Below are 17,072 nucleotides of genomic sequence, written 5' to 3' on the forward strand. Positions count from 1 at the left end.
AATGTGATTTTCCATGCTTCTCAACTTTCCTTGGCCTCTGCTGAGGTTTTTCTCAGGATTTCTTTCCCTTTTCCCCTTCCCTCACACAGACACAGAAACAATGAGGAAACAAAGACGCAGAAAATCCCATTTTTTACTGCAAAAACTCAGGACCAGGGTGTGTTTATCAGAACAACTTCCATTTTTCCTTTGGGGAAGATTTTTCCTTGTTTCCTAGGGAAATCATTGGAATGGGAAGGAATCCTCATAGAGAAAAGATGGATTTTAGCATATTTTTCTTTAATTTGGTGGGTTTTGCTTCTATATCCTTAATTTTCCATCATCCAAAGCACTTCCCCTTATTTTTTCAATTATTATTCCCCAGAAAAGGAGCTCTCCTAATGTGATTTTCCATGCTTCTCAACTTTCCTTGGCCTCTGCTGAGGTTTTTCTCAGGATTTCTTTCCCTTTTCCCCTTCCCTCACACAGACACAGAAACAATGAGGAAACAAAGACGCAGAAAATCCCATTTTTTACTGCAAAAACTCAGGACCAGGGTGTGTTTATCAGAACAACTTCCATTTTTCCTTTGGGGAAGATTTTTCCTTGTTTCCTAGGGAAATCATTGGAATGGGAAGGAATCCTCATGGAGAAAAGATGGATTTTTAGCAAATTTTGCTTAAATTTGGTGGTTTTTGCTTCTATATCCTTAATTTTCCGTCATCCAAAGCAGAGAAAAAAACACCAGCAAGGTTCTGTTTGTCGCTGATTTCTGGGAATTCCAGTTTTTCCCTAAGGCTGAAGGATATTCCTGGGATTTATACTGGTGTCCCATAAACACAGGGAAAAGGTGGAGTTTGGGATGGAAAAAGGAATCAATCATTTTTTGGATCGATTTATTCATGAAAAGAATTCCTCCCTTTTCCTCAATTTTGTATTTCTGTTTATATCCTTCCTCCTAAAGAAATTCCCAGGGATTCACGGTTCACATTCCAGTTTCTTCCATTGGATCTCCACAGGATCCACCTCTTCCCACGGAGGAGCAAGGCAAACTAAACAAAAATATCCAAATATCTTTAGGGATTTGGGCACATTTTGGAGCTCTGGAATGGGAATCTGGGCTGAAAAAAAAAGGAGAAATTCCAGCACATGGGAATCCAAGGCCAGTATCCGGAATTCTCGGTGCTTATCTTGTCCTGAAAGATAAAGATATTTTTTAAGAATTAGAGAAAAAAAGAAGGAACAAACAATTCCATCAGGAATCATCCTCAGCTTATCAATAAGTGCTGCCAAAACACCAGGAATCATCCCAGTCCCACAATCCTGTGCTCAGTGATGGAGAAAACATGGGAAGAAGTCCCTAACGCCTGGAGCAGGTAAGAAAATTCCATATAAAATGGTCCCAATTCCCTCAGGAAATCAGGACAAAATGAAAGGCCTGGTTTCATGCTGATACAGAGATGCAGCTTTAGCTTCCCTCCATCCCACAGGAATGGCCAATAGATAGAGCTGTTCCTGAATTTTTGGGCTCAGCTCCAGATTCCCACCGAGTTCAGATCCTGTGGCAAAGGACCTTTGCTCCTTCCAGGGTAGATATTCTGATGCCTCAGGTTTAGCTTTTCTATTTTCAGATTCTGTGCTGCTTTAGTGTGTGGGTCTGAGCTTCACATCAGGGCATGGTGAGCTCTGTGCACAGAGCAGGGAGACAAAACAATTCCTGCTCCAGCTGGGCACCAAGGACAAATGATCCAAATCTCAGCCCAAGAGCACAAACCCCGTGGGCTGCAGAGAGAAAAACAAGCAGGATGGGAGTGCAGGGGCTGAGCTGGAATTGGACACTGAACTGCAATGTGCACATGGAGCAGAGCTGATCCCAGGGAGAGACCCCGTGAGCGCTCGTGCATTTTGGGACCATTTGGGTTCATCTTGGGGGCAGCCCTGGCTGGGCTCTTGTGCTGCCCAAGGTGGATCCATGGAGGAGATCCTTTGAATCAATCCCTGCTTTATTCTTTAGCTCTGTCCAGCCTCTGTTCCAGCTCAACCTGCACAAGGCATCAATTCCATTTGACTTTCCCTAAACATTCCAGGAGTCCCACAGCAGGGGTGGGACGGCCACCATTGGATAACACCACCAAGGCTCATCGGCAAATCCCAGGAATGTTGGTTTCCTGGGAATCAAACCTCCCAGCCCCCTTTCCAAACCCATCAAAGATGCTCAGAATTTCTTCCCAATCCTGTTCCAGTTTTCCAGCTTCCCAGCTTTCCATGCTCACTTCTCCGGTGGCTGACGTTGGTTCCCATTGGAGCAGGAATTTCCCATGGCAGTGGGTTTGGATTAAGGATTGAAAACATCCCTGAACAACAGGCAGGGACCATAGATTGGGTTTTCACCAGGGCTCCTGATCTTTGGTATCAAAAACTGGAAACCAGTTGGAAAAGTCCAAGTTCAAAGGTAAATGCGTTAAGGAAAAAAATGGATACTAATAGGGAAAAAATAGAAATAAAGGGAAAAACAAAAACAAACCAAATCCAGTGGGGTTTTGTTTTGGCTTGTTTATATTTTGTTAAGTTATATCTTGGAACAAAATTTCCGAATAACCTGGATGTGACTCCTACTTAACCCAGAAACAAAAGTCACCACAGCACAGCCAGGTCAGCTCCAAAACCAAACCAAAGCCAGGCCTAAAAATAAACCAGAGCCACGGGAAAAGACTAAAAACAAACAAAGCAAACCCAAAACATCCAGACCAAATCTGAGAGCAGCTTTTCCCAGGATATCAGAATAGGTGGATTGGTCAAACCCTTCCCCAAGAGCTGAGCAGGGAGAAAACAGGGTGGAAGGCAGGGGGCACCTTTTCCAGTAAATTTGGGATAAACCTTGCCCAGGAAATCCTGGAAACAAAGCCCAGCTCCTTTGTGAGGGTGAGACAGAGATGCCCTCGGTGGTGCTGTGGTTTGGATGTGTTGGACAAAACTCCAGCCTCTTCCTGGAAAACCAATCCATTGTCAGGAGATGGTGGGAGCCAGATTTATGAAAAACCACTAATTGTACTGCCAGGGCGTAAACATTCCTGATTCCTTCTTATCTCTTTTCCTTTTATTTTTTCCCCCCTCTCTTGTTAGCTCAATTCTATTTCCTTGCTTTTTGAGGAGTTTGGGAGCAGGGATTTGCAAATGCATGTGGAAAATATTTTTTTCTTGGAAGTTTCCAGTAAATCCTAAAGGAACAAGGACTTTGAAATCCAGGAGAAGAGCAGAGGAGACTCACCTGGGCTCAGTTAGCCATGATGTGTTTCACAAAAGCTGGAAAAAAGAGGGAAAGAAGGATCAGTTATCCAATGGAAAACACAATTAACCTTTCATAGATGGGGTTTATCAGAAGAGTTAAGGATTCAGAATTGTCTAAAATTTGGAAATTTTGCCCCATATTTTCCATGGATTTAAACTTTCTTGGGAATATTTTAAGAAAGCTTTCAGGGCTCCCACCCACCTTCATAGTTGATGCAGCCGTTGGCATCTTCCTGCCCAGCCATCAGTTTATCCACTTCCTCCTCAGTCAGCCTCTCCCCTGCATGGAAAACAAAATCCCTGGATCAAAATCCCCAATTCAGGAATTTAGGAAGCTCCTAAAGAAGACAAATGGGAGTGAGAGAGAAGAGGGGCAGATTTCTCCTGGGGGGAATTTGGGGTGCTGACCACGGAAAAAGCTCATTTTGGAGTTGCAAACTTGATTCAAACTCCAAACTTGACCCAAATCTGGATCCAAATTTGAGAGTAAATTTGATACAAAATCCAGAAAGACAGGAAAAATATGGAAACCCACAGAATATTATGGCACAACTCATTTTCCTAAGAATAAGCTTGATCTAAGTGCCAAATCTTGAAAGTTCAGGTCAGTTTTAACCAAGTCCTGATGAAAAAACTCTCAGTGAAAACTCAGTTCCCCTCTGAGTTTGAGGTTCCAGAAGATTCCAAGGTCAAATTTGGGTTCTTTGGTATGGATCAGTGATGGATTTAATGAAATTCAATTTTATTATTTAAATATTTGGTGCCTATTGGTTTGTAAGTCTTCATTTTGGTGAAGCAGAATGGAGACAAACCAAGGGAATCATTGGGATTGGCAATGTTGGGATGATTTATGGGAATTTAATATTTATTGGAGAAATCCAACACATCAGGAAGGAGGGAGGGAAAGGAGAAGGGAGGGATGGAAGCACCTCTTGGAAACACAGAAAAATGGGAACAAGGCAAGGGAATAGGTGGGGTTGGAAATTCTGGGGTAATTTTATGGTGATGGGAATGAGATATTTATAGGAGAACTAAAACATGAAGGGAAGAGAGGGAAGGAGAAAGGCAGGGATGGAAATTCCCAAGGGAAGGTTTTCCTCACCCAGCGTGGCCAGGACGTGGCGGAGCTCAGCTCCCATGACGGTCCCGTTGCCCTCCTTGTCGAACACCCGGAGCCCTTCCACGAAATCCTCGTAGGTTCCCGTGTCCTTGGTCTTGGCAATGTGCTGGAGCATGGGCAGGAAGGTCTCAAAGTCGATCATCTTGGAATTCATCTCTGGAAAACCCAGGGGAAATGGAAGTTTGGGGGGATTCTGGGAAAAGCGGTGGGATACTCACCGTGAGGAGAAGATCTGTGGTGATAAACGCTGGATAAAAGGAAAGAAGAGTGTGGAAGTGGGAGCTTTGCATTCTGGGAAAGTTGGGAATTAACCATGGAATATCCACCGTGAGGGCTGAACTGTGGGGATAAATGTTGGATAAAAGGAGAAAAGAGCCTGGAAATGGAAGTTTGGGGGGATTCTGGAAGAGTTGGGAATAACGATGGGATACCCACCATGGGGTGGAAGATCTGTGGTGATAAATGTTGGATAAAAGGAGAGAAGAGAATGGAAATGGAAATTTGGGAGGATTCGGAATAACCATGGGATATCCAGCATGAGTACAGAAATGTGGGGATAAACATTGGATAAAAGGGAGAGAAGAACATGGAAATATGGGATACAGAAGGATATCACTGCAATCATTGCAGGCCTTCCCACCCATCTTTAGTGGAACAATCCGTGTCCTTACATCCAGATTATCCATTTGTTTCTCTGGATATGTTGGATATATCCATGTTTTTAGAAAAAACACGTGAATTCCCCCATAAATGCAATTTTTAAAGGCAAAAAAATTTGTCATTTAAAAACACATTGATGCCCAGGGCTGTTAAATTAATTAATTCCCCTTAGTTTGGGACAATTATCTTGACTTCCAGACCAATTTCTTCTCCCTTTCTGCTGGCAATTTCAGAGGCTGCTCCATATCCTGAGTTACTCTGCACTTAGAAAATGGAGAGGAACCTTGTCCAGGAATAATTCTGGGAGTGCCCTTTCCCAAAACAAACAGAGGAGGCCACCAACCTTCAGGTTTGGGTCTGCCAAGCAATTTCATGACCTCAGCCTGGGTCGGGTTCTGCCCCAAAGCCCTCAGGACGTCTCCACATTGGGCGTAGGTGATTTTCATCTCCGACTTGGGGGTCCGGTCAAAAAGGGAAAACGCTTCCTTAAATTCTGGAAGGGAGAAAGGTCAGGAGAAATTCATTCCGTGCTCTCTCGGATAAAAGATAAACCCAGTCTAAACCTTTGCCTCGCTAACTGCCTGACCATTTCATTTTGTGGTTTGGGAAAAATTTGGATGAGCTTTGTTATCTCCGATGTTTGTGTTCCTCCTTCCCTGCATTTTCCGGTTCCACTGTGGAATGGATTCGGAGAGGTCAAATGCTTCTCCCGTGGTATTTCCGTCTCAGTTAACATCAGAAAGTGTGGAAAACAGGAGAAATCCTTGGCCTTGGGAGCTTTCCAGCTGCTCAGGAGCACGCAGGAAGGCCCAGGATTCAACAGCAGCTCTGCTGATGGGAGAACCGGATCTCGGATTAAATGTTGGATACTTTGAGAGCACTGACCCAGCATGGCCCAGAGCTCCAGGAGCACCTCTAGGAGATGGAAATGAGCTATGCCAGGAAAAAACACTGGGATTATCACCCAACGAGCTGTGTATTGGTGGGGAGGGTGAAGGTGTATGGGAAGCTTTATCCCAAAATTCCAGAATGGGTTGGGTTGGAAGAGACCACAGTGGGTCACTGGTGGCACTCAGGGCTGGGCAATGCCCAGGGCAGAAGTTCTGCCTCCTGAGCCGGGGGAATTCCTGGGATCAGTCCCTGCCCATTCCTCTGGTGCCATCACTGGGTGCCCGGAGCAGAGCCTGGGACTGCTCTGACCTCCCTGCACAGAGACACTCAGGGACACACAGGGACACAGGGACACCCAGGGCTGGTTCCCCTCTCACTGGGGCTCCTCTCCAGGCTGAGCAGCCCCAGCTCCCTCAGCCTCTCCTGGGCACTGAGATGCTCCAGGCCCTTGCTCAGCTCCAGGAGCTCCTGTCCCTGCTGTGCTGAGGATCCAGAGCTGGACACAGCACCCAGAGGTGCCCCCAGGGGAGGATCTAGGGAACAGGGTTTGCTGTTCCCTCAGGAACTGGTGACAGGCCGGTTCTCCTGCCAGGTTCAGAGGTTTCCCTTCCCCATTCCCTAAATGGAATCCCTCACGACTGTGAGGAGCAGGATCCTGGTAAGAGCATTCCCATGGGAGAGGTTCCCCTTTCCACCACTGATTTCACGTGGATGTGGTGCTTGAGGGCATTGGCAGTGTTGGGGTCAAGGCTGGGATCGATGGCCTTAAGGGTCTTTTCCAAATGGAATTATTTAATGATTCTCATGCAGGATCCAGCACACACTGCCCCAGACACTCCAGTTCCTCAGGCACTCCTTTCCCTGCTGGAATTGCAGGGTCAGAGGAGGATCCCAGGGAGCAGCAGAAAAAGGCTGTTATCATTTATTGTTATCCTTTAACTTCATCCTTTATCCTTTAACTTCATCCTTTATCCTTTAATTTTATCCTTTATCCTTTAACTTCATCCTTTATCCTTTAACTTTATCCTTAATCCTTTAACTTCACTGTTATCCTTGACTTCCCAGTGCACCATCCACAACTGATCCCAAAAATCCCTTTGGCTTTAAATCCCTGGATCTGACCCTCTTGCTGCTGTTACTTTTCCACCTTTATTTCCCTCTCACGTTTCCAAACTCCAGGAAATTATTCTCTTTTCCCCAAATCCTGATCCATTCAACCATTCAGCCACACACTCTGCACCCCAGATTTTGTCCATCCTCCCCAATTCCTTCTCTTCATTCCATCTCCCCCTTTTTTCTTTCTTTTCCTTTCCTTCTTTCCCTCTGTCCTTCCTTCTGTAACTTCTGCTGGATTTTCCTCTCCTCCTTTCTCTCTCCGTTTCCATTTTGATCATTCCACTCCAATTTTCTTCAATTCCTTCCTCCAAACACTTCCAAACAGCACTGAACTTTTTCATTTGGGGAACATTAACATTCCCTTTTCCTCTCTTCCACTTTCCTCTCTTTCCTCCTCTCCCTGCCTCTCTCTCCTGATTTTCCCTCCTGTCCCTGGGCAGAGCCCCTATCCCTTTCCAGCCCCTCATTCCAGCAGAAGGCAATCGTGGATTTTCCTGGGCTCCTTGCTGACTGTGGAATGGGGGCAGAGACCCCTTCCCAGCTCCTTTCCCGGGGGTCTCACAGCCGAGGTGGGTGAGGAAAAATGGGGATTTTCCCACCTCCCTCAGCTCCTCATCCATCACCACTCTCCGACTCCCTGTGACCAAGTGCTGAGCACCATCTCCTGAAGATTCCCAATCCAGCAAAATTCCTGTCAATTCAGATCTCCAAGGCTTTGGGTTGCTGGGGTTTTTTTCGTTTTTTGGGGTTTTTTTCCCCCTACTGTTTTAATCTTTTCAGTTGCATTTGCTGACTCCATGAAATTCCCATCCAAGCACCAAAACCACCTCGGTGTCCTTTGTCCTCCCTCTGGCCAGGGACCCTCTGGATATTTTCAGATTCCTAATTACTGCTTCTTTAGCCTCCTGGAACTACTCCTTTTCCCCCTTTTCCAACAATTCTGGGAGCTGAAGAGGCCCAAGGCCAGAGTTCAAAGCAGACATTGCCACCAGGGATGGGTTTCACTCATGGCTGAGGAGCAGGACACCCCCAAAAATGGGATTTTTCCACAAAGCTTCACCCCAGACGATCAATTCTTCTCCACATTTTGGGGACCAAATCCTTTCAGGGAACCCTTTGTTCCACATGACATTTTCCTTAGCAAAAAGAAGGAATTTGGGGAGTTTTAAAAGCCCTTGAGGTGCTGCTGCAGCTTCTGTTTCTCCTCCACCACCTCATTCTGGAGTCAGCTGCCAGAACACCAACCAATCAACCCAGAGGATGGAATTCCTTTGGGAATTCCAAAGGAATTTGTCAGCTTTGGGATCAGCTGACAAACTGGGAAACATCCAATCTTCCTGAGACCCCTGGATCCTCCCTGGGTCAGCAGAGAATGACAAAGGGAGGTGATAATTAAACACCTCTCTGATTGATTTTCCCCTGCTCTAATTAACCCCTTTCCTGATCCCATCTTTTAAGGGCTCTCCCAAGGGTTTAAAGACCAAAGGTAAATCCTGCCAGATGTTTGATTCCATCCATCAATTATCCCACAAAACCCACGCTGAGGAGAAAGGGGACAGCTGCAGTCCCAGTGTTCCCAGGACTTTCAGGCAGGAGGTTTTGGGATCAGTTTCTTGAGCTGGGACAAAGGGTTTGGAAATTGATGCTGATGTTTGGCTTTGAAAGGATAAAGAAATTCCATGCCTGGTGTTATTTGCTGGATTCGGGAGAGCTGGAACACATTAAGTTCTGATGGAAGGCAGGAAAAATTCTCTGAGGCAGAGTTGAGGGTTTTCCTTTGAAAATATTGATACTGGTGGTTTTTTTCCTTAAGAAAAACCTGCATTTGGGCTGTTTTGGGGTGTAACTCCTGGAAATGGGACATTAATTCCCTGCTTTTCTTTTAGAGGGAAGGATTTAGAGGAGAAAAGGAAGAAAAGACAGGAATTAAAGCTCAGCCTTCCCAAAGTTGTTCCAATATCCCAGCCCCGCTCATCCCAGCACTTCCCAGGGATGGATTTACTGAGCTCAGAAGAGAAAAATCTTCCTCACCTTCGATCTGGTCAGGGCTGAATTCCACCTGGACGAGACAAAAACAAGATAAGAAAACTGATAAGAAGGGAGAAAATTACTCAGATAAGAATAAATTGGTTTAGTCTCAGCTTTATGATCCCAGAATTGGGAGGATTCACCTCCCATCACCCCAGGTTGCTCCAAGCCCTGCCCAGCCTGGCCTTGAACACTTGGTCACAGGGGAGGTTCAGGCTGGACATTGGGAAAAAATCTTCCCAGAAAAGGCTGGCACAGCTGCCCATGGCAGAGCTGGAGGCCCCATTCCTGGAGGGATTTAAGATCCATGTGGATGTGGCACTTGGGCACAACGATGGCCTTGGCAGTGCCAGATTAATTGTTGGATCTGACGATCTTTGAGGACTTTTCCACCCTAAATGAGTCCGTGACTCATTCCCCTTTTCCTTGGAAGGACACCAGGATGGTTTCCCTTGGGATTTTGCTTGTGGGAAATGTCCTGGCAAAAGGGATCTTCTTCTTCAGAACTGAGTTCACCCTGCCATTTTTTTCCTTTGGGAATGGAGGTTTTAAAGCCAGGACATTCCCATCCAAGCCTCCATCTCCCCAAGGCTCCCAGTGCTGAGGTTTGATCCAAAATCCATATGGGAGACAGAGAAAATCCCATTTGTGCCCTGCCCTGACCTATAGACAAGGCTACACATTCCATGAGGATACCAAACATCCCAATCCAAACCTTTCCACCAGCGTGATTCCAGCTTTCCTCATCTTCAGCAATCCTGGCTTTAGGGAATCATCACCTGATGGCATCAGCTGGATCCTGATGCCTCTGGATTCTTTCCCTGGTTTTGTCCTGGAGGCTCCAGGAGGGATTAACTCCACCCTTGGCCCTGCTGACGTCATTCACAGCTTCCAATCTCCTGGAATTTTTATCAATCCCAATAAACCCCGTCACTCCGCACTAAGCCAGGCATAGCTAAGCCTGACATCAGTCCCATGAATAAATCTGTTGTCACCCGGCAGTCAGGAGCAGAGCCGGGGGAAGCATTTAGACAATGGAGCCCTTCCAAGAGTGAAACAACATTCCTGGTTTTTCATAGGACACCGAGGATTCCGGGGATGAACAGCAGGATTTTCACTCGGCCGTGGCAGGGATAGTTTGGGAGGAAGAGGAGGTTGGATTTTAGTTTTTTTCTTTTTTTTCATTTATTTATTCTGTTGGGTTTTTAGGGGGTTGGGGTTTTTTGTGGGTTTTTTGACGGGCAGTTGTTTGTTTGGGGTTTTTGTTGTTGTTGTTTTGGGGTTTTTTTTACTGTTCCCTTGGGACACTGCTTCAGGAGGCAGAAATGCAGGGACTGGAAAGAGGCCAGGAAAACCATCAGGATCAGGATCCAGGGGTTGAGGTTACATTTGGATTTCACCATCATGTGGGGCTTTTTCTTCCACTAAAACCTTTTTAATCCTATTAATACACAACATTCCCATCATCCCCTCTCCCATCACTTTCCACAGTAATTATGATGGATATAAACTCCTCCAGTGCCCTGGGATGAACATTGATCCAGTCTCCAACAGCTCCAGCCCTCCGAAGGAAAGGGAAGTAAAAACAGAAATCAACCCTTAATTCCAGCTTTAATTCCAAAGCAAAATACTTCAGGAAGAGGAATATGAAGCAGAATTTTTGTCAAGGTCATGCAGAGGTTGCTGCTGCATAAAAACCTCACAAAATTATTCCTCATTTTCTGTCTGCTCTTAGAATTCCAGAGGGCAGGGATTGATGGGATGTTGGGAAGGAATTCCTGGCTGGGAGGGTGGGGTGGGGCCGGGATGGAATTCCCAGGGAAGCTGTGGCTGCCCCTGGATCCCTGGCAGTGCCCAAGGCCAGGTTGGACAGGGCTTGGAGCAGCCTGGGACAGTGGGAGGTGTCCCTGCCATGGCAGGGATGGATTGAGATGATCCCGAAGGTCCCTTCCAACCCAAAACTTCTGGGATTCTAGCATTTTCCACAGGGAAGTTTTTGGCCCCTTTGGAAGTGGGACTGGGTTAGAGAGGAATTATTTTGGGAATGCTGTGCCTGCCAGAGTTGGAAACAAAAGCAGAACTCTCCTGTCACCACATTATCCCGTTATCCCGTTATCCCGGTGCCTCTTGGGCTACTCATTCCTGTTTATTTTTCCAGGGACATTTTGAAGAGTTCCAGCTCCTGGAGGTGGATTTTTAAGGAGCTGGAAGTGCCCAAGGATGGAGAGGACTTAACTGGCAGTTGGAATTATCCCATCCATGGGGTGGGATCAAACTGAACAGTTCAATCCATCTCTCCCAAAACCAAGCCCTTCATCCCAAGAGAAGCTTCCCTTTTCCCAGCCTCACGTGCAGCCCTTCTGCCTGTGGAACGCTCCAAGCTCTGGAGCCGAACAGGCAAATCCAGCAGGATTCCCCATCCCTGGTGCTGCACCATCCCTGTTTTCCCTGGCTGCTCACACCTTGGATGCTTTTCCATCTTTCCATGCAGAAAAAGGGAAGAAGATTTTCCATTCCAGTATCCCAGCAGGGCTTTGCAGGGACAATGGATTCCACATGGTCCTGAGATCCCAGTGACCCCCAAAAATAATTCCTGGCTGCTTTTTCCCCAGGAAAGTGTGGAAAACGTGGAAAACTCTCTACGGAAAACCGTGTCCCTTCCAGGTCCTCACGTATACCAGCTGTCTCCACGTGGATTTTGATCCCAGTCACCAGACCTGGAGCAACGTCACCTCATCCAACTTTAGCCACTGAAATGCCGGCACCCAAATTCCCAAATTCCCATCTCATCCCCCTTTATCCCAGCTTAGCATCTCCCAAGGGTGACTCAGCCCACCCAGATATAGGAATTGGGCACCATCCCAAAGGATGAACTTCCAGAGATTTTCTCCCTGTTCATTATTGGGGATTTAAATCCAACGATCCATTTTCCCACGGTTAAAGCTCTAGGAGCCATTCCCACTCAAAAATCATTAATTAATCCCATTTTTTAGATTATTTTTCATGGAAGCAAAATATATTCCTGGGAAAATGCACCTTCCTGTTAAAAAGCTTCCAGGTGGGAATGAATTAAATAGAAGGAAAAGACAATTTTTTTGCTACCAAATCTTTTCAGGAGATTTATTCAGGAGATTCAGGAAATTTATTCCTCAAAAGAAAAATTACGGATATCATCCTAGAAAAACACTTCCTTAAAAAAATATTTTCCAAGGAATGAGCCTAACTCTTCTGGAAAATAAATCCCCCAGAACCTCTTTTGGATGAGCTGCAAACAACATCCAATTGCACCCACTCTTGGAAATTTGGGAAATATTTGGAACGTTGAAAATTTTGAAAATTTTGGAGCATTGGCTCAAATCCAGTGGGAATGTGCATGAGAGAAGCTCCAAAAATTTGGGATAATGGCTTTAGGTAAGGGATGGATCCCACATTTAGGCCCCTGAAACTGGCATCCCAACACACACAAAAAACAGACCAGGAGCATCCAAAGGTGAGAGTAAAAAAATGGAAAAATCTGATATAATTCCAGGTGCCAAATAAGATCCTGGGATCATTATCAGGACTGGGAGAGGTGGGAAAATTCCAACAAGGAGGACCTTTCCTTATCATGGGAATATTTTGATTTTGAGACTTTTTAGTGATTAACTAAAAAAAAAAAAAAAAAAAAAAAAAAGTCTCAAAATTCCAAACACAACCAATAAAATCTGGGAATAAATAGAAATAATTTGAGACATTCCCATAAAAGGATTAATTTTGAACATTTTGTTTGGATACAAGGTTGTTTTTCCAACTTTTTTCATCCACAGTTTGTGGAAATGAGAATAGATTTCATCCTGCAGTGGAGAAATTGGGATATTTGGAGAATTCCAACCCTCATTAAAGCATTTTTCCAAACCTGGGGAAGGGATTCTGGGCTCCAGCAGAGCTGGATTTATGGAGCAGGAATTTGCACAAACAGACAAGGGCATTCCTGATCAAATTAAAGAATTCCCAGGAAAACTTCTCTAGGAAATATCCCCTCTCCTTTCTATAAGGTTGGGAAAAAAAATGCCCGAGACTCCAACTCTGTATTTCCCAAATTCCCTGATCCAGTATTTGGGAATGGGATATTCCCTGCAGGGATTGGAATTTGTTTATTATTTGGGAATTCCAGACAAACTTTTAGCACCTTCAAAGTGAGATAAGAACTCTAGAATTTTTATAATATTTATAGTATATGTAACCTTCAAAATGCCAAAGTGAAAAATAAATATTTCCATGAAAAAATAAGAATTTTCCCAAACAATTGTGCAGAGTAATTTTTAAAAATGCAGGAATTATTTTTTTTCCAAGACAAAAATAAATATGTGGAGCACGGAATTTTTTTGATTAAAAAAATAAAGATTTTTTTGAGCAATGCCAATTTGGGTTTGGGGTTTTTTTAATGACAACTCATCCCTGCTGCCCTTGGTCCCACAATGTCCCAGAATCCCAGTGGATGTTCCTACAAAGTCAGGGTGTCCTGGCTGTGCCTCCAAGGGAAGTAATTCCCTTTTGTCCTTTTCCAGCACTGGAATGTTGAGCACGGAGCTGTCGGAGAGAGCTGGATCCCACCACAAACCTCTTTCCCAAGGTCATGGAATTGTTCTGGGAGCACGGCACCAACTCTGGAGTTATTCCCTTCAAAACTTCCCCCAAACCAATTCCTTGGGACTTGATTTCTTTATTTGTTACAAATCATTGCTTTTTTTCACCAATATATAAAGATTTACAGAAAATTTGGGATTCAAGGCAGGAAAACAAATCCCTTGCAGTATTTGTCCCAAATCCTGAGCTGCGGGACTTGGTCCCGTGTGGAAGAGAAGGATTTAATCACTGAGTAGACAAAGCAACTTATTATCTTTCTCACATAATTCCCATGTTTTCCTGAGGGGAAACTGCTTTTTGAGGATCCAGGGATATTTATGGCTTGGGAATGTTCACCTGGAGAGGAGAAGGCTCCAGGAGAGCTCAGAGCCCCTGCCAGGGCCTGGAGGGGCTCCAGGAGAGCTGGAGAGGGACTGGGGACAAAGGATGGAGGGACAGGACACAGGGAATGGCTCCCACTGCCAGAGGGCAGGAATGGATGGGAGATTGGGAATTGGGAATTCCTGGCTGGGAGGGTGGGGAGGGGCTGGGATGGAATTCCCAGAGCAGCTGTGGCTGCCCCTGGATCCCTAGAAGTATCCAAGGCCAGGTTGGACACTGGGGCTTGGAGCAGCCTGGAAGAGTGGAAGGTCCCTGCCCATGTAATGGGATGGGATTGAAGGTCTGTCCTAATCCAAACCATTCCAGGATTTTGGGATTCCCTAATTCTGTGATTATCTGCTCCAAATCCCCACTAAAAAGAGATCCTGCAAAGCTCCTCTTCTTTTTGTGAAGTCAATGTCCTTTCCCAAAGGACCATTCCCAAAGAACAATTCCTAAAGGACAATCCTTTCCCCCAAAGGACCATGCCCAAAGGACAATTCCCAAAGGCAATGCCCTTTCCCAAAGGACAGTCCTTTTCCCCAAAGGACAATTCCCAAAGCACATTCACAAATGTCTTTGTGCCCTCACAAAGAAATCCTCCTGTGCCTTGCAGTGTTTATCCCTCGTGGGACATTCACTTTTCGGCACAAACCCAATTCCCAGCTAATTTTTGAGGATATCAATTCTCAGTATCCAACTCCTCCACCGGCTCCAACGCCACCACAGGATCAAACCTACTTTGACTGAAGCTGGGTTAAATTCCACTTCTTTTTTGGGCTCTGGTTCCGCTGGTTTTGGCGCTGGTTTGGGATCTTCCTTCTTAGGCTCGGCCTTCTTAGGCTCGGGCTTCTTGGGAGCCATGGCTGATTTGGGAAGGAGAGAAGGAGAGGGTCGGAAAGGCAGGAAAGAGGAGCTGCTGCAGGAAGAATCCCGGGCTGGAGTGGGTCTTTATCCCCTCTGGAAGTGCCACATTGTCCCTCCCAGACCTGTCACATGCCACCGCTCACAATGGGGCCACGGCTATAAAAGGACAAGACTGGCCCCGGCTATTTTGGATCCTGCCCTTGGATCCGGCATTGTTCCCAATTAACACTTCCATGGAAAAGAGATTTTGGGGGTTTAGGCTGAGCCTGGCGCCGGCTCAAACATTTTTGCTCTGCAGGGACAAGGGGGAGGCTGGGTTACGATCCAGGTGGCCCGATGGGTTTGGTCCTTGCCAGGGCCATCCCAAGTGACATTCCCAGCTCCTGAGTGACATTCCCAGCTCTCTTTTCCAGGCTGGATGGCCCCCCTGGCCTTTGTCACGCAAAGATAAGCCCAGGTTTATATTTAGAGCTGAGGATGCAGCTTTAGGGAAGCTGAAGCATCCACGCGGTGTCAGCTGGCACACGGAGAATTCCTGTCTCGGATCACACGCTGCCCTTCTCCTGGGAAGGGGCCCAAAAACCAGGATGGCTTTGAGGAAAATGCATCCAGGAGCAGGGAGAACACAGCCCCACAGGGAAGGGGCAGCGCTGGAAGTGCACCCTCAGGGCTGAGATTTTCCAGGCCTTTTTAGGGACTCGAGTGCCAAATTCCTGTCCGAAGGACTGAGATAAGAGCATCCATTTGGAGCTTCCCTCATCCCAGACTCACTTGGATTGGATAACCCCTCCCCTCGAAGCAAAATGCAGGGAATAACTCCCAAATTTATGTCATTTTTCTGGGATGTTTTCCATTTCCATGTAATTTTTCTTTACCAGGAGGACCCTTTGACACAGGGGCACTTGCACATTCCTTGGATTATTTGTATTTTCCCAAAAACCTGGGACAAAGCAGCCACCCACCAAATCACAGGGTACTTGTGAGGGGATCCAGGCTGGAATTCCAATAAATATCAGTTGAATCATAAATCTCTTGGAGTTCCTGTTGGTGTCATCCTGGATATCCACAATCCAAACACAATCCTTCCATCTGCTTTTCCTGGATCCCACCCTCTTCCCAGATTTTCTCCAGATGGCAAAGCCCCGCCGGAAAAGTTTTCCTGCAGGTTTTTCTTTCCCAAATTTCCCGTTTTCTGTCCCAACAGGAATTAGGACAGGAAGGTTTCTGGGATCAGGAGGGATCCCTGCAAACTCAGCACGCTGGAGATATTCCTGGGAAGAAACAGAACCATGGGATCACTGAATCCATGGAATGGTTTGGGTTGGAAGCACCTGGAAGATCATTTATCCCATGCCAATGGACACCTTCCATTAGACCAGGGTATTCCAGCCTGGCCTGGAAAACTCCCAGGTACTGGGAAAAATAACAGAAATAACAGGAATCATTCCTTGTTTTCATGTCCTGGAAAAGTTTTTCCCTTTTTAATTCCTGCATTGGAATGAGTCATGGCTGCAGAATTACACAGATCCCAAGCACAGATCCAGAGTTTTCACAGATCCCAAGAAATTCCAGGGATTTATTTCACCATGTTCACTATTAATTCCTCAATCCACATTTCTGGGATCAGCACCGACCCAGGGAATTTTGGATCCTGCTCATTTAGAGCAGCAAAATTCCAGTGAAAAATCAGTTTGGGATCTGGGATGAGCTGCAGCCACAGGGACAGGTTTTGCACATTTAAAAAGCCACCAGGCTGCATTCCCAAATGGAAATCAGCCCTGGAAAATATCAGGCCATTAAGATGCCAGCAGGATCTCAGCAGCAGCTTGGGATCGTCACCTCCACCTCTGCCAGATAAGAAGAGCCCAGGAAAACGAGGAAAGACGGATTTGCCTTCTCTCCCAAATGCCACAAATCAGATTTCCCTTCTCTCCCAAATCCCACAGATCTGCCACACTTGGGAAGTTTGCTGATTTTTTGGGGAATTTTTTTTTTAATTTTTTTCTCCTCAGCTTTTTTCCTACTGAAAATAAATAATAGGAAAAATGGTCAGGAAAAAGGGCTGGAGATGACCTCAATTGGATTTTCAGGCAAAATTCTGGATTATCCAAGATTTTCTCCATAGTATTTTTATATA

At 45.8% G+C, this 17,072-nt stretch overlaps 1 protein-coding gene across 2 annotated transcripts; it reads right to left on the minus strand.

Annotated features, from left to right (window-relative positions):
* Positions 1 to 494: 494 nt before the first annotated feature.
* Positions 495 to 15,018, minus strand: MYL3 (myosin light chain 3). Of its 2 annotated transcripts, none has more exons than XM_041408866.1 (7): positions 14,810 to 15,018; positions 9,086 to 9,113; positions 5,391 to 5,540; positions 4,370 to 4,543; positions 3,470 to 3,547; positions 3,248 to 3,282; positions 495 to 1,175 (listed from the first exon to the last, which is right to left on the minus strand). In XM_041408866.1, the coding sequence occupies exons 1-6, from the start codon at positions 14,930 to 14,932 to the stop codon at positions 3,254 to 3,256; spliced, it is 582 nt and encodes a 193-aa protein (XP_041264800.1). In that variant the 5' UTR covers positions 14,933 to 15,018; the 3' UTR covers positions 495 to 1,175; positions 3,248 to 3,253. The 2 variants fall into 2 exon arrangements, with proteins under 2 accessions (XP_041264800.1, XP_041264801.1); XM_041408867.1 differs by having other exon boundaries at positions 495 to 1,182.
* Positions 15,019 to 17,072: the final 2,054 nt, after the last annotated feature.

This window comes from Onychostruthus taczanowskii, unplaced genomic scaffold (genome assembly GCF_017590055.1).
Source record: "Onychostruthus taczanowskii isolate IOZ18803 unplaced genomic scaffold, ASM1759005v1 scaffold3, whole genome shotgun sequence".
NCBI classification, from domain to species: domain Eukaryota; kingdom Metazoa; phylum Chordata; class Aves; order Passeriformes; family Passeridae; genus Onychostruthus; species Onychostruthus taczanowskii.